General features: G+C 34.1%; 1 protein-coding gene across 2 annotated transcripts in view; it reads right to left on the bottom strand.

Moving 5' to 3' along the window:
• SLC38A9 (solute carrier family 38 member 9) overlaps nucleotides 1-22,775 on the bottom strand; it is a 65,523-nt gene that overhangs the window by 1,932 nt on the left and 40,816 nt on the right. For both annotated transcript variants that reach the window (XM_081054012.1, XM_081054011.1), the window contains exons 11-14: nucleotides 13,126-13,232; nucleotides 6,202-6,315; nucleotides 4,461-4,609; nucleotides 850-939 (exon numbers count right to left, since the gene is read on the bottom strand). In XM_081054012.1, coding sequence (XP_080910138.1) covers nucleotides 850-939; nucleotides 4,461-4,609; nucleotides 6,202-6,315; nucleotides 13,126-13,232 — 460 coding nt within the window. The remainder of the gene's footprint in view (nucleotides 1-849; nucleotides 940-4,460; nucleotides 4,610-6,201; nucleotides 6,316-13,125; nucleotides 13,233-22,775) is intronic.

Raw genomic sequence — 22,775 nt, 5'->3', positions numbered from 1 at the left:
CATTCTGAGTTTTTAAAGGACTGCTAGCATCTGCTTAAGAATGAGAACAGATGAGCGCCTCCCTGGCATTCAGCATAATTATCAAAGATAATAACAAAAATACCTAAACATGAGACTGATAGAGGAACCTGTACTTTCTTCTCCTTTTCCCTATGCTCAGTTTTCTTGAAGAATGGTTTAATAGGAACTTATAAGTCTATTATATTCAATAAGCATCAGGTTAATAATCTCCCCTTTAATTTCTTGCTATTTTCTTTAGTAAGGTCTTCAAAAAAAGTGATTCAGCCCTGCTTTCTATAGGCTAAGTAAGAGAAATCACATTAGTCTAAACCCCAGTCTTCCAGGAGACTCTGGTCACAACTTTATTCCCAAACTACTTCACAATGTTTTTAGAAAAAGGATATTAAGGAAAGAGCCACGCAGGGTCTAAACTCTTATCTAAACTCTTACTTTCTGACTACAATTGACACTGAAACATGTTCTTGAGTAGAAATGGATTAAGAAAGTTAGGACATAGCGTTGATATACAAGAGACCTCCCAGGTACCCCAATATAATACATTATATATTAAAAGTTACTTTTTATTTTGGATAAGGAGAAAGGAATACAGTAGAAAATGATAAGAAAAAGAGAAAGAAATATGTGCTTAAAGCTAATGGAGCTTCTAGAATTAGAAATAAGCAGAAATAGAAGGTAGTGAGCACCTTAACCGACACCAGAGAACTACATGTGAATATCACCAGTTTTAAATACTGAAATTTCACATAACTAAATTAAAACAACAATAACAGGAAAAGCATAAAAATGAAGACACTATACAAAGGGGCACAGTTCCCTTACAGATAGTACCTTATGATTCCTCCTATGTTTGGGTATATACAGGCCATGAGCACTCCAGCTCCCACAATAATTAGATTAAGAATCAGCACATGGAAAATGCTAGAAGTTGAAGAGTTTGGAGGAAAGAAAAAACATAAAAACAGGCAAATTACAACCATTAATATGAGAATAAAATTCATTATTAACATCTTTAAATTCAGAATGTCTTAAACTTGACAATAAAATCACAGCAAAAATAGAAGGCAACAATAGTAATCGATGCTAAGATGGGACACTTGACCTTTTGTGCAATTACATAAATAAGTTAAGTTTTGTAGGAGCAAACTAGTAATGTGTATCAAACTAGTAATGTGTACTGATCCATAATTCCATGTGGGATATCTTATGAAAATAATCAAATCATGAAAAAGCTATTATCATAAAGATATTTCTAGAAAAACAGAAGTATCCTAGATATACAGCAAGGTACCAATTTACTTGATGGGATACATTAAAAATTATTTAAAATGCTTATCATTGTTACCTAGATGGTAAAAATCGACCTAGGTAACTTGGAAAAAAGCTAATTAGATTTTTTTACTCCACTAGAAAATCTGAAAACATTTGCAAAAATATCAGAAGGAAACACACTAAAAAGGCAGCAGTGATTATGGTAAGATTTGGGATTTGGGGTAATTTTTCCTTTTTTCTATATTTTACAAATTTCCTATATTTCAGAATATTTTTTAAAAGTGTTTATTTTACTTTTATAATTAGAAAAATAAATTATATTAAGGAAAAGGCAAAGTGGGCAGCTTTTTATTTTTCAAATTTGGCCACTTAAAGCTATTCAGTAGTCACCATAAATAGAATATTTACTAAACACTTGAACTAGATGTTAACAATTCAAGGTCTAAGGAGTCAATTTAGACACAAATAAAAATCAAGTAGATGAAATCTGATCCTCAAGAAACAACTCCATTTCCCAAAAGCATGATTCTTAAAAGCCAAACTGACCCATGAAAATAACTTTTGAGCCCGTTATTAAAGGTTAATTAATCCCAGATAAAAATTACAAAGAGAATTAAAAATAAGAAAAATAATTTACACAAATAAGTGGTTAATCATACACCCTGAAGAAAGATATTCAGACTTCCAGATCTTACTATTTGTCCAGAAACTCCAACCTTAAAATTGCTTCAGAGCTTTGAAACATTGGCTAAGCCTTTGTTATTTCTGTATAGTAAAAGGAAACAACTTTGTGTACTTTCCAAAGTAGTGGTTCTCAAAGTGTAACCACGAACCCCAGGGAAGTTCCCAATACCCTTTCAGGAAGTCCCTGAGGTAAAAATTATTTTTATAATCATACAAGACATTATTTGCTTTACAAAAGCAATGGTGGGCAAAACTGCTGGCCCCTTAGCATGGACAAGGGCGGTAGCAACTGTCTCTATTCTACAGACTGTATTCTTTACTATAAAACACCCCTAAAAAAAGTTATATTAAAAATTGTCCTTGATAAAGGAGTAAAAATTATTAGTTGTATTAAATCTCATGCTTGGAATATACATCTTTTTAATATTCAGTGTGCTCAAATAGGAAGTATATAATAAAGCACATCTACGGCATACTGAAGTACAATGGTTGTCTTGAGGAAAAGTACGTGTAACTGAGCTGGAGGGCAGCCTAGCCCTGTTTCCCAAATAACTTTTTTTCTTGAAAGGCAGACAAACTAGGATCCCTTTGACTTGGGTAGCTGACAGACATTTTCTTGAAAATGAATGATACGAACTTGTCATTTCAAGGAAAACAACCGGTAATCTATGTTGCCAATGCTAAAATCTGACCTTTCAAGTAAAAATTAGAATTTTGGAGAACTTGTATCTGCTACCCTGAGCTTGACAGTTTTCCAGTATTTAGAGACTTTTATAACGAAACTGGTGGTGACACTAACAAATGTGTGTTTTGAAACTGTATAATGAAGTGTGTCAATATTTGGAAGATCTGAGGAACTCAGTAAACCAATATATTCCAAATGACCAAACATGATGTTGCAAAATCATGCATGGGTAAAAAATCCAACGTGTAAGATGGAGTAATGGGTTTTAATGTAACTGAGTTTCAGATTCAACTAATTTTTAAGAAACCACCACTTGTCAAGGTTTAGCATCAAAGAAGAATATCCATAATATCTGAAAAGGTTATTAAAAGTACTCCTTCTTTTTCCAACTATGTGTCTATGTGAGTGTGTATTTTTTTCATATATTTAAATGAAAACATATTACAACAGTTTGAATGCAAAAAAAGATAGGAGAATCCAATTATCTACTAGGAAATCAGACACTAAAGACTTTTGAAAATATAAAACAAAAGTTATTTTGGAAATAATTATTTCTCATAAACATGTTATGTTTATGTTAACAAGTAGTGGTTTTATTATTGCTTTTTAAATAAATTACATATTTTTAAAATTCTTGGTTTTAATTTTTATATATGTTAATTATTAATAGATATAACCCATATAAACTAAAATTCCTGGGGGTCCTCAATAAACTTGAAGAATGTAAAGGGGTCCCAAGACTAAAAAGTATGCTTCAAAGTCTGTAGAGTACTTATAACTGTGGGATAAATGATAGTGTGGTGTTAATGGTAGTAGGGGAAGAAATGTAATATGAACACAAGGGAAATTCCACACTTTTTCCAAGAAGAAAAAACATTCTAACAGCCAACATTATGCAAAGGACAGAAAACAGGAATAACATATTTACCCAGAATTTTTACATCTATGACTTCACTGTATTCATATTACTTCGGTGAATGTAAATACTGCACAGAGTATAAACACAACAGCCATCTTATATTTACTGAAATCCAGTCTTCTAGATGAGCAATGTTGGAACTGTAGCTGCTGCTGTGGTCAATGCTAGAGACCTAGAACTCTTGACTTTTGCTTTTAAAAGTTTAAGATCATTTATTCCCAATAAAATAGGTTAGGACTAGGTACTTTTCATTAGGATGAATCCATAATAAAATTGAATATAAGAGTAGGAGTTAATCAGGGGTCTATAAAGCAGTTTCAGGGAAACCCTGAAGCAGCATATGGAAATTTCTCTTGTGTGAGAGTGACTAGTCTGGACTCACAACTCCTCCATCACCAATGAGATAAAAAGTTACAGCAGCACAGGCAAATGAGAATTTAAATTTGTTATGTATCTCACCTTCAATTATAAATAACTAGCATGTAAAAATGCATGAATGTTAATATACAGGTAAATATCAGTAACTAATAATTAAAATAAAAGTTGCTTCTCATTAGCCATATACTGCTAACACAGGTTCTGTGTACTATTAACTTCTTGGCAAGGTGTAGGTTAATAGCAACTACATCATAAGATAACTATAACTGGTATCAGACTTAATATAACTACACTGAAAGGAATTGACTTTAAATCATTCTGGACAAGGGAGTGTCTTCTATTTTTAAAGCTCTTCAGGGAAAAGGACGCCAATGATCTATCCTTAGTAACCGTTTTCATTAGGGAAACTTTCACAGCAAAAGGATCAGTCACATTTTAAACTGACCTGTTTGCACAGTCATTTGTTGCTTGGCACATCTTGCTGGTCAAGAGAAGAGCCCTTACCTAGGATAAATGTCACCGAAGACATGACCCAATAGCTGGACGCGAGCCAAGTAGCCTAGGAGTGGGTATACAGTCATCATCTGGAACAGCAGGAAGATCCTTGCAATGAAGGACAGGATGTCACTGCTAGGAAAGTTGTCTAAAAAATTCTAATCCAAGAAAGATAATGAAGTAATGTTAAAAATCAAATTCAATACATACACACTTATAAAATGGAATGTCTTTTGCTTATTTCGAACACAGGTGCCACTTAGATTGTGATTTGTGGACTGGTGCCTGTCCACAAACTGTTTATTATTCTTCAGTGAGCTAAGTACAGAAATCGAAAGTAAGTGTTTCAAAACTTTTATAGAAATTTGACATTGCCACATTTTTATTCTATTTTACCAAAGATCAGTCTGCAATTGATTTGACATTAAAACAATGACAGAGAAAACCTTGTCCTGCACCACAGTCATTTGAGAAGCACTGCTCCATAAGGTTTAAACATAAATTTGTTTGAATATAAGTGGCTAATTTAATAGAATGCTGTTTCATCCTCACTAGCTCTCTTGCTTTGCCTCCTCTCAAGCACTGTAGCACTTTCAAAGTCAAGATTACAAAATAAAGTGAGAGCATATCTATCATCTAGTATCATTATTATATACAGTCTATCACTGCATAGAAAAGGATTTATTTCTATTTCCTTTCATGAATCTTTTCCCATTTTAGTTTGGCATCTAAAAACATAGTTAATCACTCAGTTTTTTTTTTCCCCTTTCAAATAAAAATACCATAGATATTCCTATTCCTAAGGGAGTGGAATTTATATGGGATTATTCACATCAGGGGAATTTTCAGCAACCATGTAGTTGCCAAAGAAGTTCTGGAATCAAGGAAATCAATAGAAGAACGTTTCAAGCTATCATAACAGCAGTAACCAAACCTATTTCTCTTACAAAGATGGAACATCATTAACACTATGATGATGAAATAACCTTTATAATTCATCTGTAATAAATCACATTGTATATCCCGCTATATTCTATTATAGAAATTTCTTTACGACCAGAAATAAAGTCACCTGTGAAATGCTATTTTTTGTGAGAAATTCTGCAGTCACATTAAACTACAGACTACACTATGCCTAAGTTTATGATGGGTCAAATCAAAGAAAATATTACTTATGGCAACCTTTTAGTAAAAAAAAAAGTTTCTTTTATTCTTTCTCTCAGTCTCTCCCTTTATCTTTTTAACAGCCAAATAGTCTGTCTTTGTTTTCCTACCTGCCATGTAGTACCAAAGTGAAATGGGAGACTTACTGTTAGGAACTGTTGAACTGAGGCACTAGTTTATTCAGGACATTTCTAGATCCGGGCTTTGAAAAATAAGGGAGGTGAATGTATTCTCTGTGGAGGCTTTATAAATTCATGACTACTACTGGTGACATTTTTCCACACAAAGAGAAATACTATGCATGTAATAGGAATCACCTATTGGAGTATCGCAAGATGACAGCCTAGGTTTCCTCAGAGAGTCCAACTAAAAATCTATGGTGAATGTATTTGCTATTTAATGAAAGAGGAAACTGACATCCAGAAAGGATGGGGAAGGTGCTTAAATTCCCACATGTAGAATAAAAAGTAGAGGTGGTATGCAAACCCAGTCCTGTCGCCATTATATTTTGCTACAGTATTACCCTGCCTGCTCTGCCAATACAACTGTAAAAACAATCACACAGAGAGGGTACATAGTGCCTTACCTGTTCTATACAATCCTTGGATAATGGTGGTGAAGGAAATGAAGCAAAAACCAGGACTCCAATATAGAGGTAAGTTAATGTCACCAACATATAAGCAATGGACAAATCCCTTACCTGTAAATAGAGAATACAAGTCTCACAATACAGAATAAATTTGCAGTAAGTCTGCCTTAATAGGCTAAATAAGAAGACTAACAAATAAATACTAACAAGATTTATCTTTTTTGCTCAATGTGTGTGTGTGTGTGTGTGTGTGTGTGTGTGTATCCCATTTGTTCACACAAAGTAATTAAAACAAAATCCACATACTTTACAATTAGTCTGACTTTTTTTTTTACTATTCTGGAGTATGTAGACTAAGCTACCTATTGGCAAACTTAGGAAGTTAACATAAATAGTGTTTTCCTCCTTAAATGATTGAAATTCTGACTTAATTTCAAAAAGTAATTTATTTACCAAATTATAAAATATTTAACGAAAATATTAATAATTAAACTAGAGGACAACAAGAAAGCAAGAATAACTCACTTTCTGTATGACCCACAGAATTAAATTTTTTTTTCTTTTGGTAAATTAAATCATCAAAGCACGCCTAGACCAAAAGAGTCTGGTACATAATAAAATATATTAAATAAAGAAGGAAAGCTAGTTAAAGAGCAGAGAGTAAGCAGGTATTAAAGACAAGCTTAATAAACCTAAACAGTAAACAAAAGGAAATTAAAAGGCAGCTGTTCAAACAGCTGCACAATGTTATTACTGGAATTAGTAAACAAATGCAGAACATTAAATAAAGTGGATTGCTTTTCTTCCACTGCTGTTCCCACCCTCCTAACCTCCCAGGCTCATGCAAAGTAAAAAGATTCAAGATATTTAATGCAGCCAGCTGTCAGACCCAAATGGAACAGATCTCACAGCTCACAAATCTGGTCTCCATCCCCACTAAAGTTATGGCCAAACAATTCAGTACAACTAAATTATGGCAATAAGCCTATTCATTTTTCATTTTAAACACAAATTACTTTGAAAGCTAAGAAAACAGATAAGAAAAAAATTATATACAATTTTACTTTAGTTTAATAACACAATAGAAAACTGGACATTTGGTATTAGGGAACATTTCTGATTGTTTGGACAACTTTCCTCCTTAAATGGGCTAAAGCAATAGCTGAAAAGTTATAAACTTGAGCATTGATAAATTCATTTAAAAAGCAAGTAAGCTATGAGATATCCTAAAATCAGGTCTAAGATGACAATCAGCTTGAAAACAAACCAGGGATTCCCTACCCTTAATTCAACAGATAGGCCTATGGAGCTACAGGAACCTGGATTATTCATATTGGTTCCTGCCTTCTCAAAGAGCCTTTACTGGTAGTTATTTAGGGTTGAGAAAGAAGAGGCTGACCAAGCCTCCAGGGGGGCGGTTTTCAAAGTTTCCCTTTTTAGTTCATGAAGCTCTAGGGCCCATCTGAGACTAGACTTTAGTTACCCTGTGGGTTGCCTCATTGTCTTGGATAAGATGAACAGAAATGAACAAGGCAACTCTTATTTTCATATCAAAAAGTAGTAGTTTCTGATGATGATGTTTCAAAGTCATTCTCCCCTCAACCTACTCAATGCCACTCAAGAACAAGGTAGTCCTGTAAAATGCAAAATCTTGGGAGCCAAAACAGCTGTGTCAGAGATATATATATATATTTATATACATACATACATACATATATATATATACATACATATATATATATATATATATATATATATATATATATATATATATAAATAAAGAGGAACAGCTACCATCTTATGGACAGTCTTTAGCCTATATACCACCTGACCACTACATTATTTTGTTCAGGCTTCCTGCAAAGATGTGGAAAATCTGACGATGAACAGGCTAAGACGCAAGGGCTTCTCAATAAGAGTTTCCCCGTTCAGTTTTCCTGTTCTTAGAGCACTGTACACGTATCTCAAATACAGCATAATGACAATATCATTAACTTTTATTATAAAAGTAATCCATGTTCATAATATGAAGGATCTCAAGTGGAAAGAAAATGTCCCTTGAAACTGACAAAGTCGCCAAGGTTAATAGTTCTTGTATCATGTTGGCATTTTAATTATTCTTATTTAAGTTGGTCTAGACCACTAGGCTATGTGATCCCTGAAGACAGGGGCTGTGCCCTTTTCATCTTTCTATCCCCATACTCAGAACAACACCTGGCACATAGTAGGAACTCAGTAAATACAGATAAAAAATAATAACTACATTGGCCATAATTATTAAGTGCTTCTAGGTATTAGGCTCTGTGCTGAGCACATCACATGTATTATCTCATTTAACGTAGGCAAATCATTTTCTTCATTTTATAGATGAGTACACTACACAGCAAGGTTACAAAACTTGTTTGTGGTTACAAAGTGAGTAGCTGGTGAAGTTAATATTCAAACCAAAGTCCTTCTGGCTTTACATTGCATGCCCTTAGCTACTACGATGGAGAACTGACATCTCTAATTGATTTGTGTCACAGTTAATAAATAACAACCAGGAAAACAATGAAAAGAGAGGTAACAAGTTATGAATAACCAAAGATACAATAAAGCACACATACAGATGCAAGAAAAAGACTAAAATCAAAAAAGTTCTATTTCATAGTAGTCCAAATGTACATTCAGTAGAAGGAGGGCAAAAGTTGCAGATCTGTTTTCATCTGCAAATACTCTAATGAACAGAAATGCTGTTTTAATATAAAAACAGCTGAGGGTTAGCATGGTCCTGGGAAACATGCCACCTATGAATAGCATGCACACATGTGGGTTTTGCTATTCTCTGGCTTGAACTCAAGCCATCACTGTACTAGGCCAGGACATACAGCCTCTTAAAAGCCCATTTAATGGAAAATGGTAGAAAAAGCTATCTTTTAGAAAATGAGGCTCAAAGAAACAAAAAAGATTAAAAAGGAGGCACAAGTGACAACATGAACTGGTAATGTGTCAAGAATCCTATATATTTAATAAGGTAACCTGCTTGGCCTCATGAATAAGCAATGGCTGCCAGGGCTTAGTAGAGAACGAATGACAGGAAGAATGCCAACTCAGAATGAGGACTGGTTTTACAATGGGGCACAAGTGGGTCTGGGAGCATGTTCTACTTCTCAATATGGTTTGTAATTGGTTCCACATACCATTCATAGTGAAAATATTATCCAGTGGAGCATTTACTAACAAAAGTGACAGAAAATGACCACATAGACCTACCCCAAACATTTACATAAAACTTCTGCTGATGTATATAGTCAAGTAAACTACAAAGATTCATATGAAGCAAAAGTTAATAACAAATGAAGATACAAAGCATCTCAAATCATTTTTTAAAGAACTAAGCTGGGTATAAAGCTAAATAAAGACAGGCAAAATGAAACAAAAAGGGCACCGTGCAGTTTCTGATTCAATGGGTGAGTTAGATTGATTCCCTCTGTCTGCCAGAAAAGCATTTCTATTTAAGAATTTTAGGGAGTGGAAACTTAAGCACAGACAGTCCTCTCTTTGCGTGGCAGTATGAGACTGGAAAAATGCTTGGACACCTCTTTGAGTAAGATATGGCTGCAGGTGTGGAGGAGCTCAGGTTCTCATGCCCCTGCTCCTGCCTCAGGGCTGTTTGCTCTCATACAGGAACAAGTCGGTCAGGAAGCTGTGCCACGGCTATGGCTTACAGATTCCAGAAAGACACCCATAAAACCAAAGGTAGCCCTTTACCAAATGAGAATTATCCTAAGCAGCCACAACGTGAAATCCCTGAAGGTGCATGCCGACTTCATCAGAGACACAAAGGAAATGAATCTCAACTTGTTACCCAAAGTGAAAGGAACAGTGTGGAGGCCTGCCAAGACTTTGAGAGTCCCTATGAGAAAAACTCATCGTGGTGAGGGGTCAAAGACTCTAAGATTTTCCAAAGTCGGCTCCAGATGAAGATCCACAGAGACAAACTGCCTTGCACAGTCCTTCAGAGATTAAGCAGATTACTTCCATCCATATTGAGTGGTTGAAATCACCATTGCAGATGCTTATGTAAACTATTTTAATAAACTGATTATCAATTGTTAAAAAAATGACTGAGCAACATAATCATAATGATCAACGGGAAAAAGTATGATTGTTCCATGACCTTTATCAATATTTGTCAAAACATTAAAAACTCATTGTCAGTTACAGGGGTATAAGAAAATGAAAAAAAAAAAATGTAAACCTAATATTTATTTAGTAGACTAATGTAAAACATCAGAAACATTGAGAATTAAAGTATTTTATTTCTTTGTAAAAACTTACCAAGAGTAGTTTGAACTGTGCTTCTCCCCACTCATGGTATAATTATAATACAGAGCAAGCACCTTTTCCATGCCTTGATGAACTGTCATACTCATTTCTTCTAAGTTTGCATCAACTTCCAACATCCGTTGTACTTTCAATGTAGTGAATTATCTCTGAAAATTCTTTCAATGTGAACTTCAATGGGAAGTTTCAGTGTAACTTCCTCTGGGACATCTTCATTCTTTTCATCACTTTCCTCATTCATGTTGATAATTTCACCTTCCCTAAGTTCCTCTGGCAGCATATCAAACGGTAGCAGTGTCAACATTTCCACAATCAGATATTTGTTTTATGAGTCAATTTATGTTTGATTCAAATTTCATTTCCAGTGCTATCACTTTTTCTCTCATTGTTTCACTTTCACTTTTGTTTGCCAATTTCCTTTTTCGATTCTCCATTTTTGTAAAATATCACATGGGTTTACCACAAGGAGACAAGGAAGCAACTCAACTATCGGTTTGCAGTCTGTGTGTAAAGTGAATAACATCTATTTCATCTTCACAGGAATAGTGTATGTCATTAACAGTGTATACCTTGGTGCCAACTAAGTAACCTGTCTATCCTAAGCAATTGTTCTTTTATGACAACTTATACCAAATACCCCAAAAACTCCTTTTGTGACGTAGGATTCTCATGCAGTGGATCATTCTATCCATGAGGCTGTGCTTCCCAAATTTTACTACCAAAGTCTCTATAATGACAGAGGAGAACACCTTATATACCTAGGAATCTGGGAGTGAAGAACACAATTTTAATGAAATCTCATATTCGATCTTAAATACTCATGTATATTTTTAGTGTGCTCATAATTAGTTTGTCTTATTTATTGTGCTCATAATTAGTTTGTCTTACTCATTGTCTTCAATCTAGTTGTGGAGGGCGCAGCTCACTGGCCCATGTGGGAATCGAACTGGCAACCCTGTAGTTCAGAGCTTGCGCTCTAACCAACTGAGCCATTGAGCTATCCCCCGATTTTTGCCTTCTTTGTGACGCTGCCAAACATTACTTGAAGCCTTCTCAGAATCCCCAGGTGAGCTCTTCTTCCCTTTGTATTTCAGTAACAATCGTATAGACCTCTATTATATCTTCATCATGATTTTTAGTTACGTGGTTAGAAGCTATCAAATTGAGTTTAAAATCTGCAGACAGACCTTAAGTAAGTGGTTAACTTCTTGCTTTGGATTTAGTTTGTTCTTCTTTTTCCAGTGTCTTAAGGTAGAAGGTTAGGTTATTAATTTGAGATCTTTCGTCCTTTTTAATGTAGGGGTTTATAGCTATAAATTTCCCTCTAAGCACTGCTTCAGCTGCATCCTATATTTTTCTATGTTGTGTCTTCATTTTCTGTAATCTCAAAGTATTTTCTGTTTCTTTCTTGAAATTTCTTCTTTGATCTACTGGTTATTTAGGAGTAAATTGTCTCATTTCCACATACTTGTTAATTTCCCAATTTTTTTCTTTTTTCCCCCAAAAGTTATTGATTTCTGACTTTGCTATGGTCAAAGAAATACTTGGTATGATTTCAATCCTTTTAAATTTATTGAGACTTGTTCAATGACCCTGCATACAGTCTCTCTTGGTAACTGTTCTATGTTCATTTGAAAAGAATGTACATTCTGCTGTTCTTTGAGAGAAGACTTTTATATATGTCAATTAGATCAAATAGGTTGATATGTTTTTCATGTTTGTATATCGTTACTTATTTTCTATTTGTTCTATCAATTATTAAGGGAGGTATAATGAAATCTCCAGTTGTAATTGTGGATTTATCTACTTCTCCTTTCAGTTTTGACAGCTGCTGCTTCATTTATTTGGAAGCTCGGTCACTGGGTGCAGACATTTTTAGGATTAGTATGTCTTCTTGATGAATTGATCCCTAAAGATCATTATGTAATGTTCTTTATCTTGGCAATACTCTTTATTCTGAAGTCTACCTTGATATTAAAACAGCCACTCTACCTTTTTTATGTTTAATGTCTTTATGGTATATATTTGTATTTAAACTTAGTTTCTTGTATACAGTATATAGTTAGGTTTTGTTTTTTTTAAATCAGTTTGACAATGTCTTTTATAGTATAGACCATTTTTATTTAATGTAATTATCAAGATTATTGGGCTTAAATCTACTATGTTGCTATTAGTTTTCTACTTGTCCCATCTATTCTTTGTTTTCTTTTTGCTGTCTTTTAGCTCAGTTGGGTATTTTTAAAGATTTCATCACCACTATTGACTATTAGCTATACCTCTTTATTTTTTCAGTGATTACTCTACAGCAGAGGTTGGGAAACTATAGTTCATGAGTAAAATCTGGCCAACTGTTTATTTTGGTAAATAAAGCTTACTTGAAATACGGCCACCACCATTTATTTACATATTGTCTATGGCTACTTTATGCCACAACAGTAGAGTTGGGTAGTTGTAACAAAGACTACATGGCACACGAGACCTAAAATATTTACCATCTGAATCTTTACAGAAAAAGTTTGCTGATCACTGCTCTACAGATTAAATTTAAAAATTAAGATCCAGTAACAAAAATCAATTCCTCAGATAATTACTCACATTGTTTTCTTGGTTCTTGTTGTTCTTTAAGAGAGTGATAATACAATTATGAATAAAGAAAGCAAGGGTAAGCACACCAGTCAGCTGTGGAAACTGAAATCTTATCTCTAGGAGAAAAAAAGAGGGGGAAAACACATTAAAACTGACAACTAGAAAATTAATATTAGTAGCCAAAAGTTGATTACTAAAAACCAAATGTCTCTGGAAGAATAATGTTAAAATGTTTTTACAAATTTCCTCAAAGCTAGCATTATACTTGAGCAAAGTACTCGAAAGAGAAAGAAATGGAATCAAGAAATGACTACTCTGTGATGGACTTTATATCAGTTATTCCTGTTTGAGGTCACTTAACTAGTATATGACAGAGCAGGACTCAAATTCAGGGTCTGTCTGACTCTAAAGTTCCTCTTTTTCTAATACTTGAATTTGCCAGAAAAATACCTTTAGAAAGGAATCGGGGAAGGGAGAATTGGTCATTTAACAAGAAAAATACTGATCACTTTAGATCAACAGTCAGCATTATATGTATATAATTATAATAGAGGTACCAATTTTGGAAAGATGATAAAATGATTATTTACATATGACATTATCTGAAGATATTCTTTGCAGAGAAACAACTGAAAAACTCTTTAGTAAGAATTCAAAGTCATAAAGTCACAAAGGAAGAAAGCATGAAAGAAATTGCAAAACAATCAGAAATCAATAAACAAAATGGCAATAGCAAGTCCATACCTATCAACAATTACTTGAAATGTAAATAGACTAAATGCTCCAATCAAAAGATACAGAGTGGTTGAATGAATAAAAAAACAAGACCCAACTGGATGCTGCGTACAAGAGACTTACTTCAGCTTAAACAACACACAAAGACTGAAAGTAAAGGGATGGGAAAGATATTTCAAGCAAATGGAAACCAAAAGAAAGCAGGGCTGTACTTATATCAGACAAAATAGATTTTAAGCCAAAGACTGTAACAGGAGACAAAGAATGTCATTACACAATGATAAAGGAATCAATTCATTACGAGGATATTACATTTGTACAAATGTATGCTTCCAACATAGAAAAAGTTAAATATATAAAACTTTAACTGATCTTAAGGAAGAAATAGACAGCAATACAATAATAGTAGGGGACTTCAACGCCACACTTGCAACAGTAGATAGATCATCCAGACAGAAAATCAATAAAGAAACATTGGACTTAAGTGACATGTTAGATCAGGTGGACTTACTTAACAGAAATTTATACAATATTCCATCCAACAGCACCAGAATACACATTCTTCTCAAGTGTACATGAAACATTCTCCAGGATAGATCATATGTTAGGCCACAAGACAAGTCTTAATAAATTTAATAAGACTGAAATCACATCAAGCATCTTTTCCAATCAGAATGGTATGACACTAGAAATCAATTACAAGGGAAAAACTGAAAAATTCACAAATATATGTAAATTAAACAATATGCTACTAAACAACCAATGAGTCAAAGGAGAAATCAATAAATACCATGAAACAAATGAAAATAGAAATGCAACATAGCAACACTTAAGGGAGGAGGCAAAAACAATTCTAAGAGAGAAGTTTATAGCAATCAATGCCTATATTAAGAAAAAGAACAATCTCAAATAAATAACTCAACTTTATACCTCAAGGAAGAAGGCAAAGAACAGCAAACCAAGCCTAAAGTAGTAGCAGGAAGGAAATAACAAAGACCGGAATGAAACTAAATAAAATAAAGACTAAAAAGACAATAGAAAAGATTGATGAAACTAAGAGCTGGTTCTTTGAAGGGATAAACAAAACTGACAAACTTTTAGCTAGCTTAATCAAGAAAAAAAGAGAAAGGATGCAAATAAATAAAACTATAAATGACAGAAGAGACCTCACAACTAATACCACAGAAATACAAAGGATCATAAAAGACTATTGTGAACAATTATATACCAACAAATTGGACAACCTGGAAGAAATGGATAAATACCTAGAAACATATAACCTACCAAGACATAATTATGAAGAAATGGGAAACTGGACAGACCAATTACTAGTAGGGAGATTGAATCAGTAATAATAATCTCCTAATAAAGGAAAGTCCAGGCAGAACCAGAGAGCTTCACTGGTGAATTCTACCAAATATTTAAAGAAGAATTAATACTAACCCTTTTCAAACTCTGAAAAATAGAAGAGGAGTGAACACTTCCAAACTCATTTTATGAGGCCAGTATTACTATGATACCACATCAAGTCAAGGACATTACAAAAAAAAGAAAATTACAGGCCAATATCCCTGATGAACATAGATACAAAAATCCTCAACAAAATATTAGCAAACTGAATTCAACAATACATTAAAAGGATCACACACCATGAACAAGAGGGATTTATTCCACGTATGCAAGGATGGTTCAACATGTGGAAATTAATCAACGTGATCCCCCGCATTAACAAAATAAAGGATAAAAAGCTCATCTAAATAGACGCAGAAAAAAGAATTTTATGAATTTCAACATCCACTTAACAATAAAAACTCTTAACAAACTGGGTATGGAAGGAACACACATTAACATAATAAAGGTCACATATGACAAACCCACAGCTAACAATATACTCAACAGTGAAAAGTTGAAAGGTTTTTTTTTTCTAAGATCAGGAACAAGAAGATGATGTTCACTCTTATCCAACAACTGGATGTCCACCAATTTTATCCAGCAGAATACTGGAAGTCCTAGCCAGAGCACTTAAGCAAGCAAAAACAACAACAACAACAACAACAACAACAACAACAACAACAACAAAGAAAGAAAGAAAGAAAGAAAAAAGAAAAGCCATCCAAATAGGAAAGGAAAAAGTAAAACTGTCTCTGTTTGAGGATGATAATAACAAATTCAGTAATGTTGCAGGATACAAAAACAATATACAAAAAAATATATTCTATTTCTATACACTAACAATAAACTGTTCAGAAAGAGAAATTAAAAAAAATTCATATACAATAGCATCAAAAAGAATAAAATTCTTAGGAATAAATTTAACCATCAAGGTGAAAGACCTGTACACTGAAAACTATAAGACAATGATGAAAGAAATTAAAGAGGACACAAATAAATGGAAAGATATACTGTGATTGTGGATTGGAAGAATTAATGTTGATAAAATGTCCATACTACTCAAAGCAATCTACAGATTCAATGAAATCTCTATCAAAATTCCAATGGCATTTTTCATAGAAATAGAACAAACAATCCTAAAATGTATATAAAACCACAAAAAGAACACAAATAGCCAAAGCAATGTTGAGAAAGATGAATTAAGCTGTAGGACTCACACTTCCTGATTTCAAACTATATTACAAAGCTATAGTAATCAAAACAGTATGGTACTGGCAAAAAACCCAAAAAACAAAAAAACCAACCAAACAACAATAACAACAACAACAACAAAACAGACACATATATCAATGGAACAGAATAGAGTTACCCAGAAACATATGGTCAGTTAAGTTATGACAAAAGAGCCAAGAATTATAATGGGGAAAGGATAACCTCTTCAATAGATGGTGCCGGGAAAACCTGGACAGCCACATACAAAAGGGTGAAACTGCACCATTACCTCATACCATACACAAAAGTCAACTCACAGTGAATTAAAGACTTGAAGTAAAACCTGAAACAATAAAAATCCTAGAAAAAAACATAAAAGGTAAGCTCTTTGACATCAGTCTTGGCAGCGATTTTTTTGAATTGACACCAAAAGCAAAGGTAACAAAAGCAAAAATAAGTAAGTGGGACTACATCAAATTACAAGGCTTCTGCACAGCCAAGGAAACCATTAATAAATTGAAAAGGCAACCTACAGAATGGGAGAAAATGTCCACAAATCATGTATCTGATAAGGGGTTAATATCTAAAATATATAAATAATTCATACAACTCAGTAGCAAAAATGTAAATACGCTGTTTAAAAAATGGGCAGTGGAACTAAATACCATGTTTCCTCCAAAATAAGACCTAACCGGAAAATAAGCCCTAACATGATTTTTCAGGATGATACCCCTCTACATAAGCCCTAATGAGTCTTTTGGAGCAAAAATTAATATAAGACCCGGTCTTATTTTGGGGAAACACAGTAGATATGTTTCTGAAGACATCCAATAGGCAACAGACACATGTAAAGGTGCTCAACATCACTAATCATCAGGGAAATGGAAATCTATTGACCTCTTGGAGACATACAGTGTTTCCCTGAAAATAAGACCTAGCCGGACAATCAGCTCTAATGCGTCTTTTGGAGCAAAAATTAATATAAGACCTGATATTATATTATATTATATTATATTATATTATATTATATTATATTATATTATATTATACTCAGTCTTACAGTAAAAGAAGACCGGGTCTTATATTAATTTTTGTTCCAAAAGACGCATTAGAGCTGATTGTCTGGCTAGGTCTTATTTTCAGGGAAACATGGTAGAAGCCTCTCTCCTAGTTCAGCCAACTCCAAATAAGGGGAAAGGAAAGTCTCACAGCCAGAGTTATTTTTAGCTTAAGAAAGGTCTTCATGATCTGGCATTTGCCTCTTTATCCTTATCTCCTATCACTTCCCCAGCAAGTATTCTTTCACTCCAGCCATCCAAATTCTTGAAATTTCCTAAAGGGGTCATGTTATCTCAGGCCTTCAGGGTTGCTCAAGCATGTTGTTCCCCTGATGGGCATCCATCCCTTCCTTGAATTTTCATTTAAAGAACTCCTTTTGGCCCTTAAAACATTCTCTATTTAGCACCTCTCTCGGATTCCTAATTCTTACACGCAATTCTTCTATAGTGCTATGGCTCTTGTGCGTATCTTTGTACTATCGTCATCAATTCACAAATTGATCTTAGTGTTCCACTATAAATTCCTGGAGGGCACTGAGCCATGTCTTTTTTGACAATTATGGCATATAATCAGAGGCATTTATTTATTTTCGGAATAAAGAGCTCTCAGCCAGGGAAGTGGTCAAATTCTACCTTAAACTGTTCTTCAGAACGATTTTTCTTTCTGCTAAGATCTATTCGTTTTCAATAAGCTCATCAATTTAGCTGATCTTTCCTGTGTCTTAGGACAATCAACATCTATCACTGTAAGATGCCTCATGAAGCAACTTGTTAGTGGGTCATTTTCTAAGGCAGGTGATACTATTCTCGTTTCTAACTTTTCAAATTAGAGTGAGTAAATATCCAGTTTTTTCCAATTAACAAACAAAAACTGTCTTTTGAGCAAATTCCTTAAAAACCTGAGATTCTTTTTAACAGCTTTAGGAGATATAATTCACATACATCTCACCCATTTAAAGCGTATAGTGTTTTTTTAGTATATTCACAGAGTTGTGCAACCATCACCACAGTATTTTATTCCTTTCTATTGCCAAATAATATTCCACTATATGGATATACCACATTTATTCCATTAATTAGTGATGGACATTTGGGTTGTTTCCACTTTTTGGCTATTATGAATAAATAATGCTGCTATGAATATACATGTAAGAAAAATTTTTTTATGAAAAATATGCCTTTTTAAAGAACCCAGGCATTTCCACAATGATCACTACATAGTGAATCAAAAAAGACAGATTCCTTAGCAAAGGAATTTAAAGAAGTTTTGGTTTTAAAGAAGCCCCAAACTTCTGATCATTTTCAAGATGCCTACTGTATTTCTTTGAGAAGACATATTAAAAAAGGAAGCAAGCAGAGGGGGAGGAGATACTTGTAACACATTAATATGACAAAGGATATATATCTAGAGTGAATAAAGTATGCTTGTAAATAAACAAATTGACAAAAATGGGCAAAAGGCATGAAAAGGCACTTGACAAAGGAGGTGATCTTAACTGCCAATGAACATATAAAAAGGTGGTAACTTCATTAGCCATCATGGAAATGCAAATTAAAACCACATACCCACCAGAAAGGCTAGATGGAAAAAATAGAAAATACAAGTGTTGAAGATGTGGGCAACTAGAACACTCAAACACTGATGGTGGGAACGTAAATTGGTACAACCATTTTGGAAAGCTGTATGGCAATATCTACTAAGCAGAATATATACATATGCATATCCTTTGACCAAGCAATGCCACTTGAAGGTTTACATACAAGAGAAAGCAGCCATATGTTCACTAAAAGATATGTACAAGAATGAAGAGTGCTTGAGCTGAGCTGCCGCTGAGCTCCTGGATGGCTCAGGTGGTTGGAGCACGTCCTCCAACCACAAGTTTGCTGGTTCGACTCCTGCAAGGGATGGTGGGCTGTGCCCCCTGCAACTAGCAACGGCAACTGGACCTGGAGCAGAGCTGCGCCCTCCACAACAAAGATTGAAAGGACAACAACTTGACTTGGAAAAAGTCCTGGGAATACACACTGTTCCCCAATAAAGTCCTGTTCCCCTTCCCCAATAAAATCTTAAAAAAAAAAAAAAAAGAATGAAGAGTGCTGTAATAAACACGTCAGTAGAAAATTGGAGACTACTCAAACGTCCCTTAACAGTAAAAGCTAAACAAATTGTGGTATAGTTACACAATGAAATACCAATGGGAATGAATTAACTACAAATAACATACAACAATATGGATCATTATCACAATATAACGTTGAAAGAAGCCAGACATAAAAGAACACATGCTCTATATTCCATTCATATTAAGTTACAAAAACAGGCAAAACTAACCTTTGGAGTAAGAAGTTAGATCAGCGGTTATCTTTGCAGGGAGGTGATGTCTGGTAGGGAGAACGCAAAGGACTTCTGGGGTGCTAGTAATTTATGTTTTTGATCTGGGTGTTGGATACGTGCTGTTTTGAGTTTGTAAAAATTAACCAAGCTGTATACTCTTGAGTTGTGCATGTGTGTGTGTAAGCACACACACACATACACGCACGGTGGAAAGTTTGCGACCTTAATTGTCTGACCTTGTGTATATATATTATACTTCAATAAAGTGTTCAAAAGCAAAACCAAAAAAGGTGGGACAAAGACAAAAACGTAAAAATAAGGAGAGAAATTCCAGTATATTTGGAGGCATTAAGTTTCAATGAGTGAGTGGTAAAACACAGTCTGTTCCTAATGGAAAGTAAATGAAACTATTTAAAGCATATGTGGTTAGAAAATTATTTTTTCTGGTTTCAGATGAACACAATGCTGCTGTCAAATCACCCTATAATTCTTGAAAATCAGTGTCTACAGTCTCTTTGAAGTCAGTTTCAAAGCATTTAACAGTTTTTCATTTTAAAACTATAATCTTAATTGCTGTCTTAAATGTATACTAATTGTTAAAAGTTAAATTGCATTACAAGGCTAATAAAAACCAGGATTCTCTTGCTTCATAACTCCCATCCTGAATCCTGTTTCTGAGAGGCAACTAATTCTAACTCTTCTAACTATTTAGCATATTTTAAATTTATAATCCTGCTTATTTTTAAGTAATATGCTTATATTTCTTGTCTTTCATTTTTAAATTTTAGACATAATCCATTGATTTTTCTACTGTAAGGCTTTAATCACCACCACCACTCATATTTTCCCATCTTCTATTTTCCCTAATCATAATTATAATTTTGATTTTGTAATATCAATATTAAATGTTTTAATTTTTATGATTATTATGTATTATTCATAGATAATCCATGGACTGTATTATTACATATTCTTTCTTATATAAAAAATACTTTTGTTGACCTGATTTTTGGGAAGTAATCATTGACTTTTTCCTTTATGATTGCCTAATTTTCTAGTGAACTAATTCTTCCCCAAATTCTCCAAAAGAATGGTAAAATTCCTCTCTATACAACAAATAGAATGATCTTTTCCATTTTACTTTTCTGTTGGAAAAAAAGCCTCCTGGGGTCATTTGTCTATGTGCTATAATCTGGGCTGGTTGCCTGTTGCCTCTTTAGGCCTGTTGAACAGCTGTCTCCTAGGATTTCCCTTACCGTCACTCTGGGAATTTCTTGCTTTACCACTTCTTTATGGTGGAGCACATGTAGCAGTTTTTTCCTGAGAAAGAGTGCACGGAAGGTAAAATTTTGTGAGACTTTACTTTCGGAAAATAACTTTATTTTTTTTACTTTTTATTTTATTTATTTATTTATTTAAAAAAAATTTTTTTTTAAGGAGGGTGCAGCTCACAGTGGCCCATCAAATCAGCAACCTTGGTGTTATTAGCACCATGCTCTAACCAACTGAGCTCACCGGCCACCTGAAAATAACTTGATTATGCTCTAACACTGGAATGAGAGTATGGCAAGATTTAGAATTTTAGGTTAAAATAACTTATTCTGAGACCATTGATGACACTTCTATTGTCTTTTAGTTTCAGAGTTGTTGAAGTCTGATACTATTCTGATTCCAGACCTTCTGTATAGACCTGTTCTTTGTCCCTGGAAGCTTTTAGGGTCTTCTCTTTATCCCTGGTGTTCTGAAATTTTATGATGATATGATTTGTCACAGGTCTTATTTACAGTTCTGGGTATTTAAGCCCTTTTCATCTAGATATTTATGCTCTTCAGTTCTGGGGAAATTCCTTAAACTGTTTCTTTGATAATTTCATCCCCTTCAGTTTTTCTCTTCTCTATGGAACTATTTTTAGTTGGATACTGGGCCACCTGAATTAATGCTCTAATTTTCTTATTCCCCTTTCCTTCCTTATTCCCCTTTCCTTCCTCCCATCCTCATTCTCTTCCTTCCTCCCTCCATTTCTCCCTTCCTCCCTCTTTTCATTCTTTCCTCTATCCATCAATCTGTCCATCCAACCATTCATGATTTAGTCTACTTTTTGGGAAGTTAGCTTTATCTTCCAAATTTTCTCTGAATTCTTATTTCTATTATATTTTTTATTTCCAAAACCAACCTTTCTCCTTTTTTCCTTCCTTCCTTGGCATCCAAATATTGTTTCATGGATATGTCACTTTGAAGATATAATTTTTTAGAAGTTTTTTTCCCCCCTTTTATTTGCTTTTTCCCTTTATGTTCCTTCCATCTCCCCCCTTTCCTGTTTCATTTTCATGTAAGAGGCTTTCCACAAATTTTATATTTAAAAGTGAAGAAGTAATACCATGTATACTTAGTAGACATCTAAATGGTCTGATACAAGCAAGGTACCTGCCATTTTTTTTTTTTTTTTTTTTTTTTTTTGGCAGAAATCAAATATCTGAGACTCTAAGTCTTTCCTCTTGGGCTTGTCAGTTTCTCCAGAACAGAATCCTCTGTTATCCTATGCTGTCAGCATTCTGGGAGCCAAGGAGTAAAGAAAAGAGAATTGGAGGGGTATAGGGAGAGAGTATGGTCTCATCATTTAGCATATACTCTTTTACTTAATCCCTGTTTTCAGACTAGAGCCTTATTTGTACCCTTTGTTAAGCTAGGTGAACCTGAGTTCAGAGTCTGATTCAGTTTAGTCTATGTCTTGCTAGGTTGAGGAGGGAAGGAGAGGGGGTTATATCTAACTATTCCTGAGGTAAACTTTTAAGGAATTCTCCCATTTTAAGTCCTTAACTTATCCTTGCTTTCAGAATTACCCAAATGCTGAGGCTTTTAAGGATGTGTAGCTCAAACTGGTCTCTTTTGTGCTGGAATCCATTTCCACAGATACTTACATTCTCTAC

The sequence above is a fragment of the Rhinolophus hipposideros genome (genome assembly GCF_964194185.1).
Source record: "Rhinolophus hipposideros genome assembly, chromosome: 7".
In the NCBI taxonomy this organism is placed as follows: domain Eukaryota; kingdom Metazoa; phylum Chordata; class Mammalia; order Chiroptera; family Rhinolophidae; genus Rhinolophus; species Rhinolophus hipposideros.
Note: the sequence above shows the minus strand (reverse complement) of the source record. Positions and strands in the feature narration are given on the sequence as shown.